The sequence below is a fragment of the Amblyraja radiata genome, chromosome 10 (genome assembly GCF_010909765.2).
Source record: "Amblyraja radiata isolate CabotCenter1 chromosome 10, sAmbRad1.1.pri, whole genome shotgun sequence".
Lineage (NCBI taxonomy): Eukaryota > Metazoa > Chordata > Chondrichthyes > Rajiformes > Rajidae > Amblyraja > Amblyraja radiata.
Genome location: NC_045965.1, coordinates 57,422,739 through 57,445,371, shown reverse-complemented (window position 1 = coordinate 57,445,371; position 22,633 = coordinate 57,422,739). Strand labels below are relative to the sequence as shown.

The 22,633-nt window shown below is 42.1% G+C and overlaps 1 protein-coding gene across 10 annotated transcripts in view; it reads right to left on the bottom strand.

The window, feature by feature from the left end:
- Positions 1-22,633, bottom strand: part of evi5 (ecotropic viral integration site 5) — a 178,679-nt gene that overhangs the window by 66,089 nt on the left and 89,957 nt on the right. For 9 of the 10 annotated variants that reach the window (XM_033028952.1, XM_033028950.1, XM_033028943.1 and 6 more), the window contains one exon: positions 19,000-19,095. In XM_033028952.1, coding sequence (XP_032884843.1) covers positions 19,000-19,095 — 96 coding nt within the window. Of the gene's footprint in view, positions 1-18,240; positions 18,413-18,999; positions 19,096-22,633 lie in introns of those variants that run through there. The other variant, XM_033028951.1, reaches the window with a different exon arrangement.

Below are 22,633 nucleotides of genomic sequence, written 5' to 3'. Positions count from 1 at the left end.
CACCCGCCGCCAGTAAATGAAGACACCCCCATCTGTCTCCCCCTCCTCTCCCTCGACTCCCCCACCTTTCCCTCCCAACTCCAGTCCCGTCCCGACCCCCTGGGAAACTGAATAGAGCAACAATATAGATATAGAAACTGAAACAATATAGAAACTGAATAGAGCAACATGGCAAAAACATCTCTGACACGCTTTACCCCCTTTCTTTGAGATTTTCTGGGAGCCATCTCTGCAAGTGTTCCTGTTAAAAAGATTATCCAACAATGACAATTAGGTGGGACGTCCTCGAAGGACACATGTTCCCTTGTCGATATTGAGACCACCTTTTTTACTCACCTTCTGTCCCCTCTGTCCAGCTTCCGGGTTTACCGTTCGCAGGAGTTCCCACGCGCTATATCTCTAAAATCTGAAGTTAGGTAATGTCTAAAGGAACTGCAGACGCTGGTTAATGCTGGTTAATACGCACAGAAGGACACAAAATGTTGGTGTAACTCAGCAGGTAAGTCAGATCTGGGAAGAAAAACATAAAAAGCTGGAGTAAGTCAGCGGGTCAGGCAGCATCTCTGGAGAAAAAGAATAGGTGGCGATTCGAATCGGAACCCTTCTTCAGACAGCCTAATCGGAATTGAGTCTGAAGATGTGTCTCGTCCCGAAACATCAGCTATTTTTCTCCAGAGATGCTGCTTGACTCGCTGAGTTACTCCAGCTTTTTGTGTCTGTCTTCGGTTTAAACCAGCATGTGCAGTTCACTCCTTACACGGGTCTCTGTACAACATTGATTGGTAGCGTTCCGGACCCTGCTTCGGAAAGGCATCGATCGCTAGTCGGCGAGGACTCCGACCTGTATCTCTCAAAGAAGTACATGTGAAAAATTTCTCACGGACCGTAAAAATGCGTAACCTTTCTGTAAAGTCCCTTTTAAAGTCCCTTTTAAAGATTATAGTTATTTTCTTGAATCTCATTAACATAACTCATGAATAAGTTGATGTCCATATGCGGATGCAAATCTTTATTTTTACTTATTTTTTAAATTCAATCCCACAGAAGACAATTTTTACTCACCTTCTGTCCCCTCTGTCCAGCTTCCGGGTTCACCGTTCGCAAGAGTTCCCACGGTACCCGCAAGAGTTATTACGGATATCGCACTGGCCACTACGTCCATATAATGTTGCAATGCTCAACCACAAGTGTACAAGTCACTCTTGGAGAAATTCAAACTTTCTTGAATTTTCTCCCGAGTGACCAAGGTACACGATTACCTGCCGTTAGCGCTACGGTGGTCCACGAATGCCGTACTGTTATCGCACGAGGTTCCCACGATGTTAAACTCTGGTTAACTCTTGCGTCAAGTCGCCCCGTGAAAAGGCCGCTTAACAGTGTTTTAAATTGCAAAGGTTCACAATTAGTAAGATTAAAATTAGTGCTTCCAAAAATGCTTGTGGTCACTGGTTTCAATACAGGGAGCAGAACTGATTGAAATTTGATCAATAAAAGTACTCCTAAACGACTCAAGTCGTGAATACTTAAGAATATAGAATCTACCAAATTTGTCAAGTTCAGTTAGAAGGAACTGGTATAGAGATGTGAGTAGAGGCAACTGAGTCATATAATAAATAATAAACTTCACTTGAATATTATTCAGACTGAACTAAATTGAAGAACCTGTCCTTTGTGCCAAAAATCAGGCATTTTATACACTGGGAAACCTAGCTTTGCACATTCAAATCTTGATTAGCCAAGTGGAATGTGGAAGTCTTCCGGGCATAATGCACAAAACACAAAAAGAATATCTTGAAGACATCTAAACGGTTTCACCGTATTTTATTGTTAATTGCAACCCAAGGCGTGTTCTTAACTGTCAATGCTTCATCGGCAAAGGAATCACCAGAATGAAAATGTGTTCCAGCCAGGACAGCAGTGACTCATGCAGGGACAGCGCCGTGGTGCAGCAGGTCATGCTACAGCACGCTGGTCATGCAGCTACCTTTCAGCTGTAGTGACCGGAATTTGATCCTGACCTACCCTGCTGTGTGTGGGGTATGTACGTTAACCCTGTGGTAATGTGGGCTTTTTTCCAGGTGCATGCACTTCCTCCCGTTTGCCAGCAACACACTGGATGGTATGTTAACTTGCCTCTTAATAGTGCCGGTGGGCGGTAGGAAAAATCAGGGGAGCTAATGAGCAAATGAGAAAGGATAGGTAACAGGGAAATAGGTGGGGCAATGGGATTGATCCGAAGGTTAGTGTAGATTTGTTGAATCGAATGGGCTCGCTTTAAAAAACATGATTCTGTTGGGAGGGCATTGGTCCAATCGAGTCTCCCACTAGAAGCTGGCCGGGCCTGGACTCCTGTTAGAAGACGTCCTCTCGCCAGGAGAGTAACTAATGGAAACACTCGGATAGTTGGCTGGGCTGCAATCAGGATAAACTGCTGCACATTCAAGAACTGACTCCAACCTAGCTATATGGCCACTCAAGAGTAAGGTGAAGACTAGTTTTAAGAAAAGTTGGGTAATTTTAATCTGTGTGCTGCAAAGGCAGCTCACAGAAATCATAACTATAAAAAGTTATTAGTAATTCCTTACCTGGATAGAGATTTAAATTAATAATTTTGGAATTGGAATATACAAAAAGAAAATGTGCAAAATACAGCAGCCTCCCATACATGAGAACGACTTAAAAGTTACTATGGAGTTTGACAAGCAGAGAAAAATGCTGTCATGCAGTAAAACAGTCTGGGGCTTCAATGTCACCTTCCCGCAGTAATCACACCACACTGTCAGAGCAGAAAATTTCACCATACGTGATCATTGAAATTGAAAAGCAATTGCTTTTTTTGACACGTGCAGTGGTACTCTATTAAACAATGTAACACATAGCCTTTGATATTTTTAGTTTGCAGTAACAAAAATAAATGTAAATCTATTTTTGAAAACTCTACATGGAAAAACGTTCTGTTTTGAGCCTGAAAGTCTCCAGTTCCCCTTTTGACCCATTGGTTTTCTAACATGATTTTCTATAACACTGGGTCAATTGCTGAGTTTATTACCATTTGTATCGAGGTACAGTGGAAAACTTGTTCTTGCCTGTACAATACAGAAAGGTTGCTGTATTTCATCATCTGCAGAACCTATTGTAGAAAACTTCCTTACAGGATGCAAACATATTGCTTCTAGATCAACAGCATCCTCATTTCACCATCTTCTCCACTACTCTTGGTATGATGGTTGGCAAACAGTCTGTTGCCCCCAAACCAACATAGAACATGATACAGTACAACAGGACTTCCAACATTGGGTGAGAGTTGGGAGTGAGAGATTGCGAGAGACCAAGCCTGAGGGAGCGTAGCGACCGAGGGAGGGGGGTGTGGGGTGCCCCCCCCCCCCTCCCATTGGTACGGAGCTTTTGATCTTAGAATATTCATGTATCGAAATCAGATTATAATCAAACACTTGGCCCGTGTTGACCAACCTGGGTCTCACTGCACCCCTGGTACTACTCCTGACTCCGAGTCCATCCGTACACCTGGCCCCCTATTCCACCCTGATCATAGCTGCTTACCTGCTTAAGTTCCCAGTGCTGAACACTCCCATTGTCCCAGCTTTGACTGCACACCTAGTACTATTCCAGACCTTAACTCCGGATGCACACTTGGCCTTGCTCCTAAGCCCCTCTGCACTGACAATATCGGACCCACACATAAAGCCCTATATCTGCCCCCCTGGACTTAACCTATTGCGTTCAAGTCCACAGGTGCTTATCTAATGCGGTAATCTTTTATGGGGCACTTCACAGACCAAATTTTGTATAACAAAATTTGCTACATCCATTGGCTTCCTTGTTATCTAACATGCTAGTTACTTTGTCAAATAAGTCATCAATTGGTTGAACACAATTTCTCGTCCATAAAATTATACTCACTCAGCTGTACAAGTATTCTGTTACCATTTCCTTAATTTTCCTAGCAAACTGTCCTGAAGTCATTTACACCCCCAAGATTTTCAGTATTTTGCCGTCTTCCTCTCAGCTGGGACTTTTCCAAAATGCAAAGTCCAATAACTATATTTAAGCAATATTATTCTATTAAATGTGATCTTGAGAGTACATAATATTTTCTGTGGTATTCATAACACAACAATGATAAAAACATTTTGGTTTTGATTGCACCTACCAACATGCATACATTATTATATTACAGTTAATATGTACCGAGGGCAAATTTTTGTTCCAATGCTCCCCATTCCCAATTACTTTTACATTGAACTGATTGAAATCCAAGTGAAGTTTAAATGGCATCAGAAAAATAAAACCTCCGGAATGGATGATATTCATTACGTGGTTGTTTGGAGTCAGTATCAGCACAATTACTATATTAAACTTTGAATCTTCAGATGTCCTGGTTCAAGCTAAAACTAAAGACTACTTCCTCACCCATTCCCCTGCAAGTATTTCTGTCACTCCTTTAAAATATGCCCCTTCTTTGAACAAGCTCTTAAACATGGCGTCTGAATCAGTTTCCATCTGATTACACGCCTTGAGGATGTCCATCTACATGTTCAATTAATAAAACAGCAAGATTGGGGACATTTCTATTCAACCTGTCAAAGGAATTGGGGGGGGGGGGGGGGGTTAGAAATAGTCAGTAGTCAGTGAGGTAAGCAAACATAATAGTTCAGTGGCAAATGACAATAGTGCTACCTTCCCAATGTTTAACTGAAGGAAATAATGGGTTATGTTGTGACAGACAGCCTGACACCTTGCATGTAATTTTAATATTACACTTATCCAATCCCCCTGGATATTCCAGATTAATAAATTGAGGGTTTGGCAACTAATTAAAAATCAGGCTAATTACATATCAATAACATTAGCCAACTCCGAAACATGAAGCGCTGAGCATGGGATCCAGACATCACGGACAACTGGCCTCAGCTCCCCGCTCACATCTGGCAGTGCTCTCTGTCTGAACCAGGGGGCCTTGGAGCGTTTTTGAAAGTGGGGAGGCTGAGTGATCGCTGGCCTTGGGGTGCCGGCGAGGGAGTGGAGCAACCGAGTGGGGGGGGGGGGGGGGGGGGGGTTGAAATTTGATGTATTAAAATCATGTTTTAGTGCCTTGTAGAAGTATGATTTCAATTTTATTTTGTTTTTAAGTATTTTTAAGAGGAAACTTTTTAGGGGTCACTTTTTCCACACAATGGTGGATGTATGGAACAAGCTGCCAGAGGAGCTAGTTGAGGCAAGGACTATGCCAACATTTAAGAAACAGTTAGACTGATACATGGATAGGACAGGATTGGAGGGATATGGACCAAAAGCAGGTAGTGTAGCTGGGACATGTTGGCGGGTGTGGGCAAGTTGCGCCAAAGGGCCTGTTTTCACACTGTATCACTCTATGACTACATTACTTCTCCACCATGCATGAATGCTTCACAATCAAGTGGTTGCGTTTTATTGCCATATACTCAAGCATAGAAACGTAGAATATAGGTGCAGGAATAGGCCATCGGCCCTTCGAGCCAGCACTGCCATTCAATATGATCATGGCTATTCATCTAAAATCAGTACCTCTTTCCTGTTTTTCCCCATATCCCTTGTGGTCGCGTTTTATTGCCATATACTCAAGCATAGAAACATAGAAAATAAAGTGCAGGAATAGGCCATCGGCCATTCGAGCCAGCACTGCCATTCAATATGATCATGGCTGTTCATCAAAAACAGTACCTCTTTCCTGTTTTTTCCCCATATCCCTTGATTTTGCTAACCTCAAGAGCTAAATGCAACTCTCTCTTGAAATTGGCCTCCACAGATTCACAACTCTGTGTGAAGAAAGTTTGTCCTCATCACAGTCCTAACTGACCTACCCTTTATTGTTAAACTGTGACCCCTGGTTCTGAACTACCCCAACATCGGGAACATTTTTCCTGCAGTTACAGTAAGTGAAAATCTAGCAGGCAAGCAGGATACTTTCTCCAGCCACTCCTATTTGAAGGCCACTATCTTCCACCGTTTCTACCCAGTGCTTGGTACTTATTTCCAGCAGCCTCTGGTTGTCCTCCAGGATGCACCGAGCCGCAGCCTGATCCATGCCAGTCACCTGGGCGAATTCGGCACAGAGACTCACGGCAGCAGCGCATCGCTTCCGACGGCCCGGGACTCTTGCACTGAGGCTGCTCCATGGGCAGAGCTGCAGCGAGCGACTCGCCAGCCCGGCAAACACTCGCCAGCCTGGCAAACATTCGCCAGCCCCGGCTGCCCGTACGTATCTGTCCCAGCCGCTGCTTCTGCTTCCATCCCTCCCTCGGCCCAGGCTCTCCAACACCCTTGCAGTTGATATGAGTTTTGAAATTTTCGTTGATCACAGAATTTCTCACAACAGAGCGTGAGAATTTGTCAAAATGCCTGATTCTCACGCTCAATGCATGAGAGTTGGCAGCCCTGCAGTACAATGCAGGAAAGGGCACTTCGGCCTACAATGTTTGCACCAAAGATGATTCCAAGTTAAACTGATCTCATTTGTCTGCACATGATCCACATCCCTCTATTCACTGCACTTCCATGTGCCTATATAAATGCCTCTTAAACACCACTATTATATATGCCTCCACCACCACTTCGGTCAAAGTGTTCCAGGCCCCCACTGTGTAAAAAAACTTGCCCTGCACATCTCCATTAAACATTACCCCCCTCACCTTATAGCTATGCCCTCTCGTGTTGGACATTTCCATCCTAGGGAAAAGGATCGGACTGCCTACCCTATCAATGCCTCGCATAATTTAACATATTTTTTATCAAGTCTCCCCTCATCTTCCAACCATTTCTTTAACTGCATCTGGAAATAATGTAGCATCAAAAGAATCCTCTGCAGCATTTTGAAATGAAGTTATTCCCCTTGCTTGCTGTCAACAAAAGGGCAGGAAGTTCTACAATTGGTTTATAAAGAAATTGTCTTCAAGTGAGCTCTTTTCTGTCTGGCACGGTTTAATGAGTGATCTGCTAAGACATCAGTGCTGGAGCTTCAACTTCAACTATATAAATGACTTGGACCAATGCACCAAAGGCAAGGTTGCAAAATTTGCTGATGACTAAGTTAGCGAGGAAAATAAAAGGTGTTGGGAACAAAAAAATAGACCACAAAGGGAGTTTGACAAATTAAGTGAGTTGGGAAAGAGCTAGAAATTGGAGTATAATGTGGAAAAATGTGAAACTGTCCACTTTGGCAGGAAAATAAAACTAAACATGTAATCTGAATAGTAACAAATTGCAGAGCAGTCTAGTGATGGGCAGCAGACTGGCACAACTCATAAAGCCACAGCCTAATCAAGGCTGGGACTAATATCGAAAATATTTTAAACTCTGATCTGTACACATTCTGGGTATTTCATGGGGTCAACCACAGCCAATTATCCACTCTAACAGCAACAATAAAATGGATTTAATTAATTGCCTAAAAAATATGGTTTATGAAATTAGAAAAAAGGTGGTAGAGGTTTACAAAAACAGAAAGCCACACAACTGTAGAAACTTCATTGCTTTAGTCATACAATACACTCAGACACATTTTGTGGCTAACATGTAAAGGTTCAGATTTGAATTTTTGTAATGACTGAGAGGAAACCTTCGTTTGACCTCTTATTGACCCCTTTTCTACTCCAAAATGATGTCACCAGTCTCTCACATATGTCACCATTTTCTTCTCCCAGTAAAATGAAACTTAAATACTTTTGTAGCCCAAGCGAATTGTAATTTCATAAAATAGAATTTTATGCTAGGAAAGGTTAGTTGAATCAGAAGGTGCAAATCTTTTTCTTATTCATACATCATAGCTTACAGATCTTCCATTTTTAATTTGCCAAATTTTCGGGTTTTTCCAGTTTCAAAGCTGGTAATGAATAATCAACAGATATAACAAGATAAGGCTAATGCAGAAAAAGGTTAGTTTGATGTCAAGTGTTATTTAATGCATTTAACTTGAAAAATAGTCTTACGGTTTAATTCTAATTGAGATTTCCTGTTGCTTCAAAACCTATCAGAATTGATTTTAAGTTTAAGAAAGAACTGCAGATGCTGGAAAAAATCAAAGGTAGACAAAAATGCTGGAGAAACTCAGCGGGTGAGGCAGCATCTATGAAGCGGGATAGGTGACATTTCGGGTTGAGACCCTTCTTCAGACTGATGTGGGGGTGGGGGTGGGGGCGGGAAGAAGAAAGGAAGAGGCGGAGACAGTGGGCTGTGGAAGAGCTGGGAAGGGGAGGGAGAAAGCAAGGACTACCTGAAATTGGAGAAGTCAATGTTCATACCGCTGGGGTGTAAGCTACCCAAGCGAAATACGAGGTGCTGCTCTTTCAATTTGTGGTGGGACTCACTCATGGAGGAGGCTCACGACAGAAAGGTCGGATATGGAATGGGAGGGGGAGTTGAAGTGCTGAGCCATCAGGAGATCAGGTTGGTTAATGCAAACTGTGCGGAGGTGCTGGGCGTAGCGATCGCCAAGCCTGCGCTTGGTCTCACCGATGTAGAACAGTTGACACCTTGAGCAGCGGATGCAATAGATGAGGTTTGCGGAGGTGCAGGTGAACCTCTGCCTCACCTGGAATGACTGCTTGGGTCCTTGGATGGAGTCGAGGGGGGAGGTAAAGCGACAAGTGTAGCATTTCCTGCGGTTGCAAGGGAAAGTACCAGGGGAGGGGGTAGTTTGGGTGGGAAGGGACGAATTGACCAGGGAGTTACGGAGGGAGCGGTCTCTGCGGAAAGTCGAAAGGGGAGGAGATAGGAAGATGTGGCCAGTGATGGGATCCCGTTGGAGGTGGCAAAAATGTCAGAGGATTATCTGTTGTATGTGATGGCTGGTAGGATGGAAGGTGAGGACAAGGGGGACTCTGTCCTTGTTACGAGTGGGGGGGGGGGGGGGGGATGGGGAGTGAGAGCGAAGCTACGGGATATAGAAGGGACCCTGGTGATTTTAAAGTTAAGTAAAATAAAATTCCCCCAAACATTTCACAATTGAAGTAACAGAATCAAAGAAAAGTTTAGTTTAGAGATACAGCATGGAAAGAAGACATTTGGCCCACCGAGTCCACGCTAACTATCGATCACCTGTTCACACTAGTTCCCACTTTCGCATCCATTCCCTGCACACGAGGGACAATTTACAGAGACCAATTAGCGACCCACGCGATCACAGGTAGAACATGCAAACTCCACAGAGACAGCACCCGAGGTCAGGATCAAATCTGGTCTCTGGCGCTGTGAGGCAGCATTGTACCTGCTGTGTCACTCTGCCGCTTTCATGAAAAGTCATGCCTTTGTTTCTCGTTTTGATACTGGCTTCTGCTCAGCCTGTAGAATTCATATACCAATTGTTCACGTGTCATATAAACTAAACCTGGTCTTTAAGCCAATTTTGCAGCAGAGAGCTTGATCCATTTAGCATGCACGCACTGCAGCTCAATCACTGGGGGAAATGAACTCTGAACGACAGCTGAATGAGTGGCATCAATATCATCATATCTTTTGTTGTATTGCTTAGCCAAGTTTTACATTACGTTATCGTGCTCTAGTGGCACGGTACTAAGATTGTAGCACTGGAGTGATGCACATCACCTCTGAAAGGACTTTTAAAAAAAATTATGAGATCTTTCCTGAAACAGTGGATTGAGTGTTTTTCTATTGTTTCTTGCAGACTAAATGTTCCTTTTACCCAATTGAAATAAATAATATATTTGCTCCCCTGACATACCACACTTGCATATATAAATAATAAATCACTGCATGTAACATAGGGGAACAATTATTTAATCAAAAACAGTTAGGTGCAATATTATAGCAAAAAAACTAACTTCATGATTTAACCAAAGAACTCTACAATAGTATTTCTTGTCAACAAAATATTCTGCTGAGTAAAATGCTGAGATTAACAACCGTTCAAAAAATAGGTCAACAAACCTGAATAGCATAGCTCAAAGACTTGTCTTAATAAATTCACAACGGCCATTTTCAATGCAAATATTTGTGCTTCAGAGCCTGATGGTCATACCAATATTGTAAAAACAATTGTCCAAATTGCAGGCTATATATTAGAAGTTTACTATAAAACAGAATTGGTTTCTCTTAATTTTTTAGTCGTCATGGATTCAATGATAAAACTTTGTTCAAGATACAATTTGATTAATAGTTGTTCTTGAACATGCAGTTTGGTAAGAACATAAATTTAATTTTCAAGGTCACCTTCAAAAGGACAATATTTCACAGGCATAAGAAACTGTAGATTAGTTTCCACAGCTCTACAGCAGTATCACCATCTCTTAACAGTTGTGTTGCATGAGAGACATCCAGTACTGGGTACGGGGAGGAAATTTCCGTTAAAAAATACAGTCCATAAACTATGGGTTCTGTCTACTGAATGTACAACCATCTCAGCCTGACATCTGAGATGGGTATGTTACTGGAAAGGATGCCGAAGTATAAGACATACATGCAAGACTGGTTGATTGGAGATTGTCAGGATGGCTTTGTAAGTGGGTGATCACATTGTCTACGGCTCTGCCCTCAAATTCGTACAGTCTATATGGACCAGCAAGGTCTTTGATAAGGCTCTGGAAAGTTAGTTTGCATTAGATTCAGGAAGAGCTCACTAATTGGATACAAAATTGGCTTGATAGTTGGAAACAGATTGATGGTGGAAGATTGTTTCTCAGACTAGAGAGGCCTGAGACAAATGGTGTGCCTCGGGGGCAAGTGCTGGGTCCACTGTTGTTTGTCATCTATATCAATTATTTGGATGAGAATGTACTAGGCATGGTTAGTAAATTTGCAGATTACACTAAAATAAGTGGTATTGTAGACAGCGGAGGCATCTATCAAGACCTTGATCAGCTGGACCAAATGGGCCGAAGAATGGCTAATGGAGCTCAATTCAGATAAGTATGAGGTGTTGCACTTTGGGACGTCACACCAGGATAGAACTTCCACAGTGAACAGTAGGGCCCTAGGGAGTGTGGTAAAGCAGAGGGATCAGGAGTAAAAGTACATAGTCCCTGAAATTAACACCATAGGTCGATAGGTGGACAGCTGGTGAAGGCAGCTTTTGGCACCTTTGCCTTCATGAGTCAGGTGGTTGGGTATGGAAGTAAAGATGTTATGTTTGCAGCTGCACAAGATACTGGTAAGTTCAATCTTGGAGTATGGTGATCAGTTTTGGTCACCCTGTTATAGGGAAGATGCCATTATGCTGGGAAGAGTCCAAATAATATTTACAAGGATGTTGTCAGAATTCAAGAGCCAGAGTTACAAGGAAAGGTTGGGCAGGCTAGGACTTCATTCTTGGAACGAATGCCCCTCATGATATAATAGATCTAGGAGATCTTATAGAGATGTATTATATCATGAGGGGCATTGGTTGGGTAAATGCACAAGCTTTTTCTTAGCGTTAGGGAATGGGGAACTTAAGGGCAGAGCTTTAAAGTGAGAGGCGAGATATTTAAAGGAACCGATGGTGCAATGTTTTCCACTCAGGAGGTGATGTGTGAATGGAATGAGCTGCCAGAGGAAATGTTGGAGGCAGGTAGAAAAACAACATTTAAAAAACATTTGGACAGGTGGATGGATTAGACAGATTTAGAGTGATAAGGGCCAAACACAGTCGGGCATTTTGACTGGCGTGGATGTGTTGCGCCAAAAGCCTGTTTCTGTGTGTTAAGACCTCCGAGGACATTAAATAGCCATACCATGCATAATTCGTAAACACTGGAACATTGACAATAACTGAAAGATTTGTAAAACTTTTCCATTCTAACTAGTAATTTTTTTCTAAAGTTATTTTTTTTTCCATCAAAGCGTGTATTTCGAATTAAATTTAAACGCAAATCTTTCCTAAAATAACCCACCTTCCTAATTCTTGTGTTGCTGCTGATAGTTCATTTTTTCCACCAAGTTAGGGGTTTCCCCCAAGTTCTATTTCCTCCATTTCCTTTTCTTATTAATTGTCTATCTTATCCACACAAGTGCTTATAATTTAATTTAACACTTCCATTTGGTTTCACACCTATTCTCTGTCGCACCCTAATTGAAGTAATTCAATTCTTATACTTTCTTCATGTCTCTCAAACAACAGATACAATGGCCCCTTCACCCTCAATTCAAGAAAGAAATCAGGAATTGAATCTTGCCAAGTGATCTTTGAGCACCAAGCAAGATGTGATGCCACACAGGGTTGGCAACTACTCAGATGAATAAAGCAGTCCCAAGAAAATCATTATAGTGTCAACTTGGAATCGAACCATCTGCATGTGGGTGATTCTAAATCATTCTGAGGTAGAACACTAGACTGCTCAGAGATCGGAGAGGAGAGCACTTGCTGTTGTCTTCAGACAGGGCAGGAAGGCTTTTAAGAAGCCAGCACTACATGTATGTTATTACCTTCTCCTAGGTCAATGATGATGCTCTAAGCCACCAAACTATCAATATCATTTGTGAAATGCAATTCTTGCGTTGCCACAATTTTGCAAAAATACTTAAGAGAACATTAACGGTTGGTTGACAGATGGAAAAGGTGACTAGTTCTCAGACCAATCAGGAAATAGTGTTCCGTAGTTGTTTTGAGGGATTGGATTAGTAGTGTCCCCTGGCTGGTAGCTAGATCTTTTCCATAGCAAACCTGCTTTGATAATATGACCAAGATAGAGGAAAAGGGTTTGATCCATCAATTTGTTGGTTATAGACAAAAATGAGATAGGTCTCATCAAACGGTTTTTAATCCTGAGGGATGATCACTTATGTGTAGTGCAGCTTTTCAGCAAGGTTGAGATCCTGTGTGCTGTTGTAGGGATTGCAGCAAACAATCTCCTTCATCATCTATTCAACGATTGAGTATTAGATCCTAAATAGTTGGGAAAATAATGTAACCCCAATTTAGGATTGGGGTTACATTAACAACAATCCCTCAAGAACAAACAAACATCACAGGAATGCAGAAATCCATTCCAACTAACTGACTGGTGAGTTTGTGCAACATCGTGTTTTCTGCGATATAACCATATACCAATTACAGCACGGAAACAGGCCATCTCGGCCCTTCTAGTCCGTGCCGAACACTTATTCTCCCCTAGTCCCATCTACCTGCACTCAGACCACAACCCTCCATTCCTTTCCCATTCCTTGCCCGATGTGCAAAGAGCATCTGGTAAAATTTAATTTCTGCTTTCTTTTAAACTAATGTCAGGAAATAATTATATAATCACTCTGAAATATATTTTGATTTTCAATTCATTTTGTAAAGATTCAGTTGTAACGTGATGTTTTCTTTAATATCTCAAAATTAAATTCATTGACTTTTCAAAAAAGTCGAGAAAGAAGGTATTTGTGGTTTCAGAATATGAAAATGACGACATAATTCTGAAGAATGACTTATCAATGACCTGAATGGTAAGGAAACCAACACTGATTTAAATCTATCATTTCTGTAGTTTAACTCATTCAAGAACTTGTGTGGGTGCACAGACTTAAGGTGCAAACTGTGCATTTCTACCCAATATATTTAACGCACGGAGGGGAACAAATGCAGACAAGTGCATAATCAGATTAAAAAGTTAATGATGGGCCAATATCACTACTTTTGAATTTGGTCATCCTCACCAAAAGCGTTATATGGAAAAACAAATCTGGGTGTGCACTAACACGGTTTCCTGCACACTTCCTTCATCTTTTCATGTTTAAGCTTTACTAACGCGGCACAAAAACAACATATTTACAGTGAATAGTTATGATGAAAGGTTAGCAACCTGAAAGACTGATCTTGTTTCGCTCACCACAGACGCTGCCCCACCTGCGTGTTTCCTGCTTTTTCTATTTTAGTTAGATTTCCAGCATGCACACAATTTGGCTTTATTGTATTTCCTTCTTTTATGGCGTTGGATTACTATCCTTTTTTCAACGTTTGTACCAGGTTTTCTACCCCTACCGAAACAGAACTTGCAACACCGCAAACAAATCAGAACGATCCTTTCAATCTACGCAGTAACGCTTTGTTTGATCCAACACCAATTAACAATCATAGATTCATTGTGTCGAACAGCATGGAAACTGGCCCTACAGCTCAACTTGTCCATACCGACCAAGATGTCCCATCGACACTAGTCCCACCTGCCTGTCTTTTGCCCATATTCTTCTAAACCTTTTCTATCCATGTACTTGTCCAAATTTCTTTTAAAGGCCATGATAGTACTTGCCTCAACTAACTCCTTTGGCAGTGTGTTCCATATAGCCACTGTGAAAACAGTGCCCCTCGGCTTCCTATTTAATCTTTCCCCTCCATCTTAAATCTTTTATAACAGTAGTTATAATATTTAGACAACGATTCCACCTTTCAAACAAGTTTTGACACATTACTTTGGTTTTGCACAAACTATAATCCCCCCCATTTTTCTTTCGCTAATTTCATGGTAGATCCAGATTATTTTAGGTGTCTGAAAAAAGTGCATTGTATGTCAATGCTTTTCTAAAATAAACTATGTGTTGTAATAAAAAGTTCCATTACCAGTCTTTGAATATTTGTAACTTCTGATTTAAAAAAGTTGGCTTACTGTTAACAATTCTTAAAACAATACTCTTTCAAAAGAAGATAGACACAGAAAGCTGGAGTAGCGGGACAGGCAGCATCTCTGGAGAGAAAGAATGGGTGACATTTCGGGTCGAGACCGTTCTTCAGATTGGTCTTTCAAAAGAGACTAGTTACTAGCTCTTCATCTGTAGCCTCCATGTCTCTGAGTGCTCATCACGGTGCTTTTTAAATACAGTGAGGGTTCCCGTCTCTGCTGCCCTTCTAGCAGCAAGTTCTTGGCTGCACCACCTTTGGGGGATTTTTTTTCTCCTCTACCATTCTACCAATCAACATAAATCTATGGACCCTGGAGAAATATGTTCTTCCTATTCACACAGACAATCTTCTAATAATTTTACAAACCTTAATTAAGTCCCTCCCAGTCTACTTTGTTTTGAGAGAAATAACCCTAACCTCCCATCGATTATCTGTATTCTCTTTTGTAGGAATAGTGACAACCAGATTAAACAACTGAATACAGCTATTGGAGTAGTCAACGAGTCGGAGCACAGAAACCACGTCTTTGGCCTGCTGAACCTGCACTGACCACCCATGTACACCAATCATATTTTATTCTTCCCTCTTTCCCATTCCCCTCAACAAACACCAGATTCTACCACTGGTCTACATACTAAGGGCAGCCAAATAAACTGCCAATTAAAACAGATAACCAGAAGGTACGGTTATCTGTTTGATTACAGATCCAAAGGCAACACGATGCAAAGTTATTTTAGTTACGAACTTGAAATGATCTCAATTTTAAAAGCGTTGGATATGAAATGCTGTTGAAACCTTCTAAAGGGAATAAATATATGAACAGAAAATATGCAGGACTGTAGGAGAGAGCAGGGGAATGAAGCAAACTTATTGAGAGCTAGCCAGAACGATGTGCGACATGGACCCCTTCTTAATTACATTATAATTCCAAGTGACCTCTCCATCATGAGAATCATTACACAAGACTAAATGTGATACTGTTTTTCCGGAATAGACATAGCCATAAACAAATCCAAAACAAAATAACCAATTTGCTTTCCACACATTCCCAACCTGCATTAACATATAGTAATAGGACTATAAAACCCCAGATGCCTGGACGCGAGTCAGTCACTCTTGAAGATCGCGAGGGAGAGTCCACAACTGTGATTCTAAGCTGTGAATCCACTGAACTGTGAGTCTGCAATGTACTTGCAATAAGTGATTTGTTAGCCCTTAATGACAATGCAATGAGTTGTTTGGCAATTTGGTGGCCTGAACTCTGCTTGAAATGCTATGAAATAGAATTTGGTGGCCTGCACTCGGCTTGAAATGTTATTTCAAGGAATAGCCGTGAGTGAACTGCCAGCCCACCAGCCCTGAGTGACTGATCTGCCAGCCCACCAGGCCTGAGTGACTGAGCTGTCAGCCCACTAGGCCTGAGTGACTGAGCTGCCAGCCCACCAGGCCTGAGTGACTGAGTTGCCAGCCCACCAGGCCCGAGTGGCTGAGCTGCCAGCCTACCAGGCCTGAGTGACTGAGCCGCCAGCCCAAAAATCCATTCGGCCCACAATGCCCATACTAGCTCTCTGGAAACCAGTCACCGGCCCACAACACCCATATTAGCCCTCCAGAACCCCCCCCCCCCCCCCCCCCCCACTGGCCACCAATATTGGAATTGGTGGAAAGGTGGAACATTGCGTTGGGGGACCAGCCCTAACGGGTCCCAATTAGTCATGTGTCAGCACACACACGTGTATATACACACACACACACACATATTCACACTAGACTAATTGGAACCCATTCCATTTCTTTTGCAAGACTAACAGCTCGTGTCATTTATGACTGGTTGAGGAACGAATGATAGAAACGTTTCTGGGGAGGATAAAGGCCAATCAATAAACATAATTTTCTGCAGGTTTTGCACAAGTGGAATAATGCAGGGCATTTGATATGCAAACAGAATATTGCTAGGTTGAGTGCGGTTAACTAAGTGAGATGTTAATACAGGTGCACAACCTTTTATCCGAAAGCCTTGGGACCAGACACTTTTCGTAATTCAGAATTTGTCGGTCTTCGGAATGGAAATTTTTTAGCGTAGATTTTAATGGCTGGCTCAGTGGTAGAGTGCTCGGCTCATATCCTCAAGGTCGCGAGTTTGCGCCTTGATCCTGGCAGTTATTCGATCGCGAGTTTGAGTCTTCAATGTCGTTTTTTCTTGCAGAATAAATGTTTGTGTGAAATACAGTGTAGGAGAAGTGTACTGACTGTGTGGGCAGAACTTTGGAAGTGATTGCCCACCAGTCTAAAAAGCCGCTGTGTCTCCCTGTCCCTGGGATAGCAGGGGGCGATCAAACAGCACAATACCCCCCTCCCCCTCCAACTCCAGAGGAATCCGCTCCCCGATGGGCCGCTACCAAAGATCATAGAGGAGCTCCTCTATGATCTTTGGCCGCTACAGCGACAAGTGGCAGTTCGCCCACAGCCCGAGCTGCGCCCCCTCATCCGCCACCCCAAGAACAAGACGTACCTTGCACACCATCAGCTTCTGCCCCTACGTGTTCCTCTGGAGTTGGAGCGGGGCTGGGCTGGAGTTGCTGCTGGCTGTGGGTCTCTGGGATCTCCGTGCTTGCAGTGGGCCTGGGGGTCGGTGGGCGGCGGTGGGAGCTGTGGACCTACGGACCTACCTCCGTGGAGCTAGCCAGCTTCGGAGCGTGGAGAGTTGCGGGGGCGAGCTGCTGCGACCCGACTCCGGTGGATGGTGACACCGGGAGCTCGCGGGTCTCCGGTGGGAGACTGCTTTGTGGGGCACCAGCAGCGGCGACTTCTCCCGCCCGAATTACGGGGTTGAGAGCAAAGATCATAGAGGTTGAGAGTGACCTGGAGGGGGGCCTTACAACACCCGGCGCGGCTGTAAATTGCCGCGGACTTGCTAGCGCCCGCCGGGGGCTCCAACATCAAGACCGGGGCAGGGCCCTACATCTCCCGGCGTGGCTTTGAGTGGCCGCTCCCCGATGGGCCCCTACGACGCCCCGTCATCCGCAACCCAGGTTCCTCTGTAGTTGGAGTGGGGCTGGGCTGGGCTGCTGTTGGCTGTGGGTCTCTGGGATCTCCGTGCTTGCGGTGGGCCTGGTGGTCGGTGTCCAATTGGTCCTGACACGGTCCTGCTGCAATCGCCGACGTGAAGACAGTGCAAAGCCCCCGCGCCGGTGCAATGGGCGGGGAGCTGGAGAGGGGAGGGAAGGGGTCACACACATGGCCGGGAAGCAGAGGGGTGTAGGTGGGGTGATACTGAAGCGAGCGACAATCTGCTGCTGCCTGCCCCGCTGAGTTAAAAAGTTCCCACGCAAGACTCACGAAACACTGTATATCGTGAGTCTACCGTGGGAACTTTTTAATTCAGCGGGCAGGCAGCAGCATATTGTCAATTATTAACCCTCCCGCGCAATATACCCTCATCTTCTCTTTTATGAATGGGGATTTAGTTCCCCTTTCTTCGAGGACCGACCGGAGGTTCCGCTGTCACCTCTGCGGGCCGCCCTCGGTGAATGTTTTCAAGGACCTTTCTTCAAGGACCGAAAAAATGGCCGCTATTCGGAGGTTTTCGTTATTTGGATCTTCGGATAAAAGGTTGTGCACCTGTAGCAAATTACTTCAATCATCAGGCTTTTAATTCAATAAAAATGAAACCATAAACTACATTCTTGTTAAGCTAAAAAACGTATTCATCAAATTTGGCTCCGCCTTCCACCCATAAAAACGTCTGAATTTAAACAGAATGCTAACACACCTGTTGTAACATCTGGAAAGATTTTCTAAAACCAATGTTATCATGTCAATCTGCATAGGCAAAAAAGAATAAGCAATAAAAAGTGATAACACTCAACTGATTTTTTTAAAAATCAAAAAAAATCAAGAATGAGTTCTCATTGAGCAATACTGCTATGATATTAATTTGTTCCCCTCTATTAAACAAACATCTGGAGTGTTATTGTTTTGGTACAATGGCCTTTTCACCATTTTTCATGTTGGGTTTTAAAAAAAATATATAGTGCTTCTCTACATTTGACAAAATGCAATCCCCCTAAACGTGAAACAATTATTGAAACAGGAAATCACAAGCACATTGCCTCTACTGGTTCAGTAAAACCACCTGATATTATTGTGTGCATACAGGACCAACAGGATACTCTGATATAATACGTTGATTTTATTTAGTCAATTGATTTAGTTTCAGCAACTGCAGACACATAATGACTATCAACTAAAGAAAACTTCAACATCAGCAAGTGATTTCCTTGTCAAGACTATCGATGTTAAACTAGGTGCAAATCTCCAGAATTCATGAAACTATAACTGAACACTTCCGAACAAGTAAAATGCAGACAGGCAACCAAGGGGGAAAAGAAAAAAAAAGTTTTAGGTACCTGCATTTTTAATTCAGCAATTTTCTGTTGATGTTCTGCCACAGCTGCAATACTTTCCGCTTCCCGAAGTCTTACTGCCATCACGTCTTCTTTATTCTAAAATAAAATAGAAATTTATCACTTAAAAGATAAATAACATACTCGAGCACACAAATAGAGTTTCTGTCACATGAAATTATCAAAATTTTAATATTTTGCAAGCATAAGGAAATAGCATTTCACTGTTTGAATTAACTTGCTGAGAATAAATGCAGTGATAATTTCCCAACTAAAAAGTAAACCAGGCAGGAAAAAAACCTATATATCATGTTTCTTCATATATAAGCACATACATGCACAATCTGAATAAGATGTTTGACAATTTTCCATAAACCTTCCTTGGACTGATATTGTAAAACAATCAAGAAAATAATTAAAATCTGAGTTCAAATCAAAATCAAAGCTCTGGTAACCTGCAGTTTCTGATTTCAACTTAATAGGTGCTTTCAGAAATATTATGGGGCATTTACAATCTTGGGTATTGTATTGAAATCCTTTTTTTTTTTTTTTTTTTTTTTTTTTTTTAAAGAGCTAACTTAATCTGTAGTTAATGAATATATTCAAAATAATTAAATAATGACACAAAATAAATGTTGACACAATACATTTTAAAGCTGTCGCTGTGAAATAACCCATTCGTGAAACCACCTGCAAGGAGAATGTTACCTTACATTTAATTTAATTATCCTCAGAGCAGTATTTCTTTTTCAGAAACAACCATATGGAAATAACTTGCTATTATTGCATTTATGATGTTATTTATTTTACTAGATCAGCTCAAGAATTTTCAATGGTTCATCTAAGTGATTATGGGGAGCAAGTAATGTATTTAAACCTCAGGAAATCAGGGAGGCTTGCAGTTATTACAATCTTATAAACATCTAAACGACTGCAATTTCTGAGATTGTGGTTTTATAACCACCAAAAGACATTTTAGGCAGTAAAATTCATGTATTAAGCTTTTCCACATACATAAATTTGCAGCTGCATAATTTAATCTCCTTGAAGGGGATACCAGTTGAGAGTGTAGATACTGGTTTTGACTACAGCTGGATACACCGGAACAATGTTAAACTGCAGCTCTTGCAAACTGAAGATACTCTCAAGAGGATTGGGCAAGACATGAAGGCTAATGTACACAAGTGACTAAAGTGCAACAACCCGATCAAACTCAAAAGGAGAAGCCTTGCATTTTGCAATTGATATGGTAATCTGTTCTGCCTTTTGGAATTAGTATCGACTTCTGGATATCATTTTAACGAAAAGTTTAGTTTAGTGATACAACGTGGAAACGAGCCCTTCGGCCCACCAATGCCGACCATCGACCACACATTCACACTGGTTCTAAGATTGTTTTATAGTTACTGTAACATACTTAAAACAAAATCTAAACTATGTGCATAGAATTTATAGCCAACAGTTTGCAAAAAATAAATAGTTGTAAACTGACTTGGATATGAATAATCAAGGAAACACAAGCTCACATGGTGGAATCATTTCAATTGCTACGATTAAAAAAATATTTAGATACACATAAATGTGCAAGGCATAGAGCAAGAAAGACTGAATGTGGGCAATTGGGATTAGTGTAGATGGACAAAAAGGTTGGCCTGGACGTGCTGAACCAAAGGACCTATTTCTGTGCTGGACAACTCAATGATTTGGTCAGAACGGGATCTTGAAAGGACAATGCTAAATGCCAATGCAGTGCCCGAACAAGCTTTAAGACTGGTTGGAAGCATTCATTTGAAGGTTCAGGAACTGCATTTACATTCCCTGCCAGACTATCTGCAGTTTTCTCATCTACATTATTAAATAATTTTAAACCATAGACTCCTTTTAAGTTTTCCTTACCAATTTTGCTCCCCTCCTATTTTTAGCTAGCTTTCTCATCCTATCTAAAACATTCTTATATTTTGACTGAAATGAATTCTGAACATTAAAATGCATACTTTGTCTTTCAGTTAAACACAGATGACATCTAGACAATTCCTCAACACTCAAATAATGGCCAGGATCACACCAACACCTAGCCGGAACTGCGGATATATTCTCATCTGTTCCTGGACTGAACACAAGAGTCCTGGAGGTTACACACCAAAGGCATGCAAACAGTGAGACGAAGTACAGGAAGGAGCTGGTGTTAAAAACTAGTGTCATTTGTCAGGACTATAACCTGGCCTACAGCATCAGCACGATGAAAATGAGTTGGTTATTGACCTAAGAAAGTCAGGGGGTTAACACCACCGTGCACTCATCATCGGAGCTGCTGGAGAGATGGTCAATAGCTTCAAGTTTCAACACATCCGTATCAGCAACCTAACCTGGTCCCTTCACATGACTGTGGCGAACAAGAAAGTGCATCAGCATATGTATTTTCTTCACTGTCTGAGATTTGGCATGTCCATGAAGATTGCCTTGAACTTCTACAGGTGCGCTATAGGAAGTATTCTGAACACATCGCTTGGCAACTGCTCTGCTTTTGACCGTCAGAACCTGCAGAGAGTGGTGAACTCAGCCCCGCCCATCATGTTCTTTGTTAATTCCTCCCATCCATTTTATCTTCACAGTATGTTACTTTACGAAGGCTGGAACTCTCGTCAAGGATGCCTGCCACCCTCGCTATTCCCTTTTTTTCCTCTTCAACCTTTGGGAGAAGATACAGGAGCTTGAAAGCCCTGTCAACCAGTCTTAAGAACAGCTTCTTCCCCCTGCTATCCAACTCCTGAACCAAACGCCTCTTACACACTCCATTCCCAGAGGTGCTGCTACAGACTAACACTGACCTCCATTTCATTTGGTTAGTCTGTTATTGTAATTCAATTTTCAATTCGGATTTTGCACTGTAATCTTGCACCAGTCTGCTGTTTTGGACTTGTCACAGGTGTATATATTATTATTATATGTATATTATTTACTCTGAGATTCATGTGAACAAGGAATTTCATTGCACCCTGGTGTGTATGACAATAAACTAATCAGAATTTGAATTAGGCCACTTCATATCTGACCTTCAGTTTTACACCAGCCAGAAAAACAGTCCACTCGGCTAAAAAGAGACAAAAAGTGGTTTGTGCCTTTTCACTTAAATATTGAGCCAGTTCGACCGACAGGATCTCCAAATGACATCCCTAGTTTGCAACCAGAATGCACACAGCTCCTCTATCAGTTAGTAAGCCAGTTGACAGGTTGTACAATTCCGTGGCGCAGCGGTAGAGTTGCTGGCTTACAGCGTCAGAGACCCAGCTTCGACCCCTACAGCAGGTGCTGTCTGTACGTTCTCTCCATGACCAGCGTGGTTTTCCTCGGGAGCTCCAATTTCCTCCCACACTCCAAAGATACAGAGGTTTGTCGGTTAATTGGTTTGGTAAAATTGTAAATTGTCCCCAATGTGTATAAGATAGTGTTAATGTGTGGTGATCACTGGCCGGTGCGGACTCGGTGGCCCGAAGAGTCTGTTTCCTTAAACTAAACTGTATCTTCAAACTAAACGCTTCAATTTGTTGATTAAATAGATTTCAAATAATGTTTAATATATATATATAGCATTTACTTTAAAGTTTTATTATTCCTAAATGTCCTTGATAATCAGGAA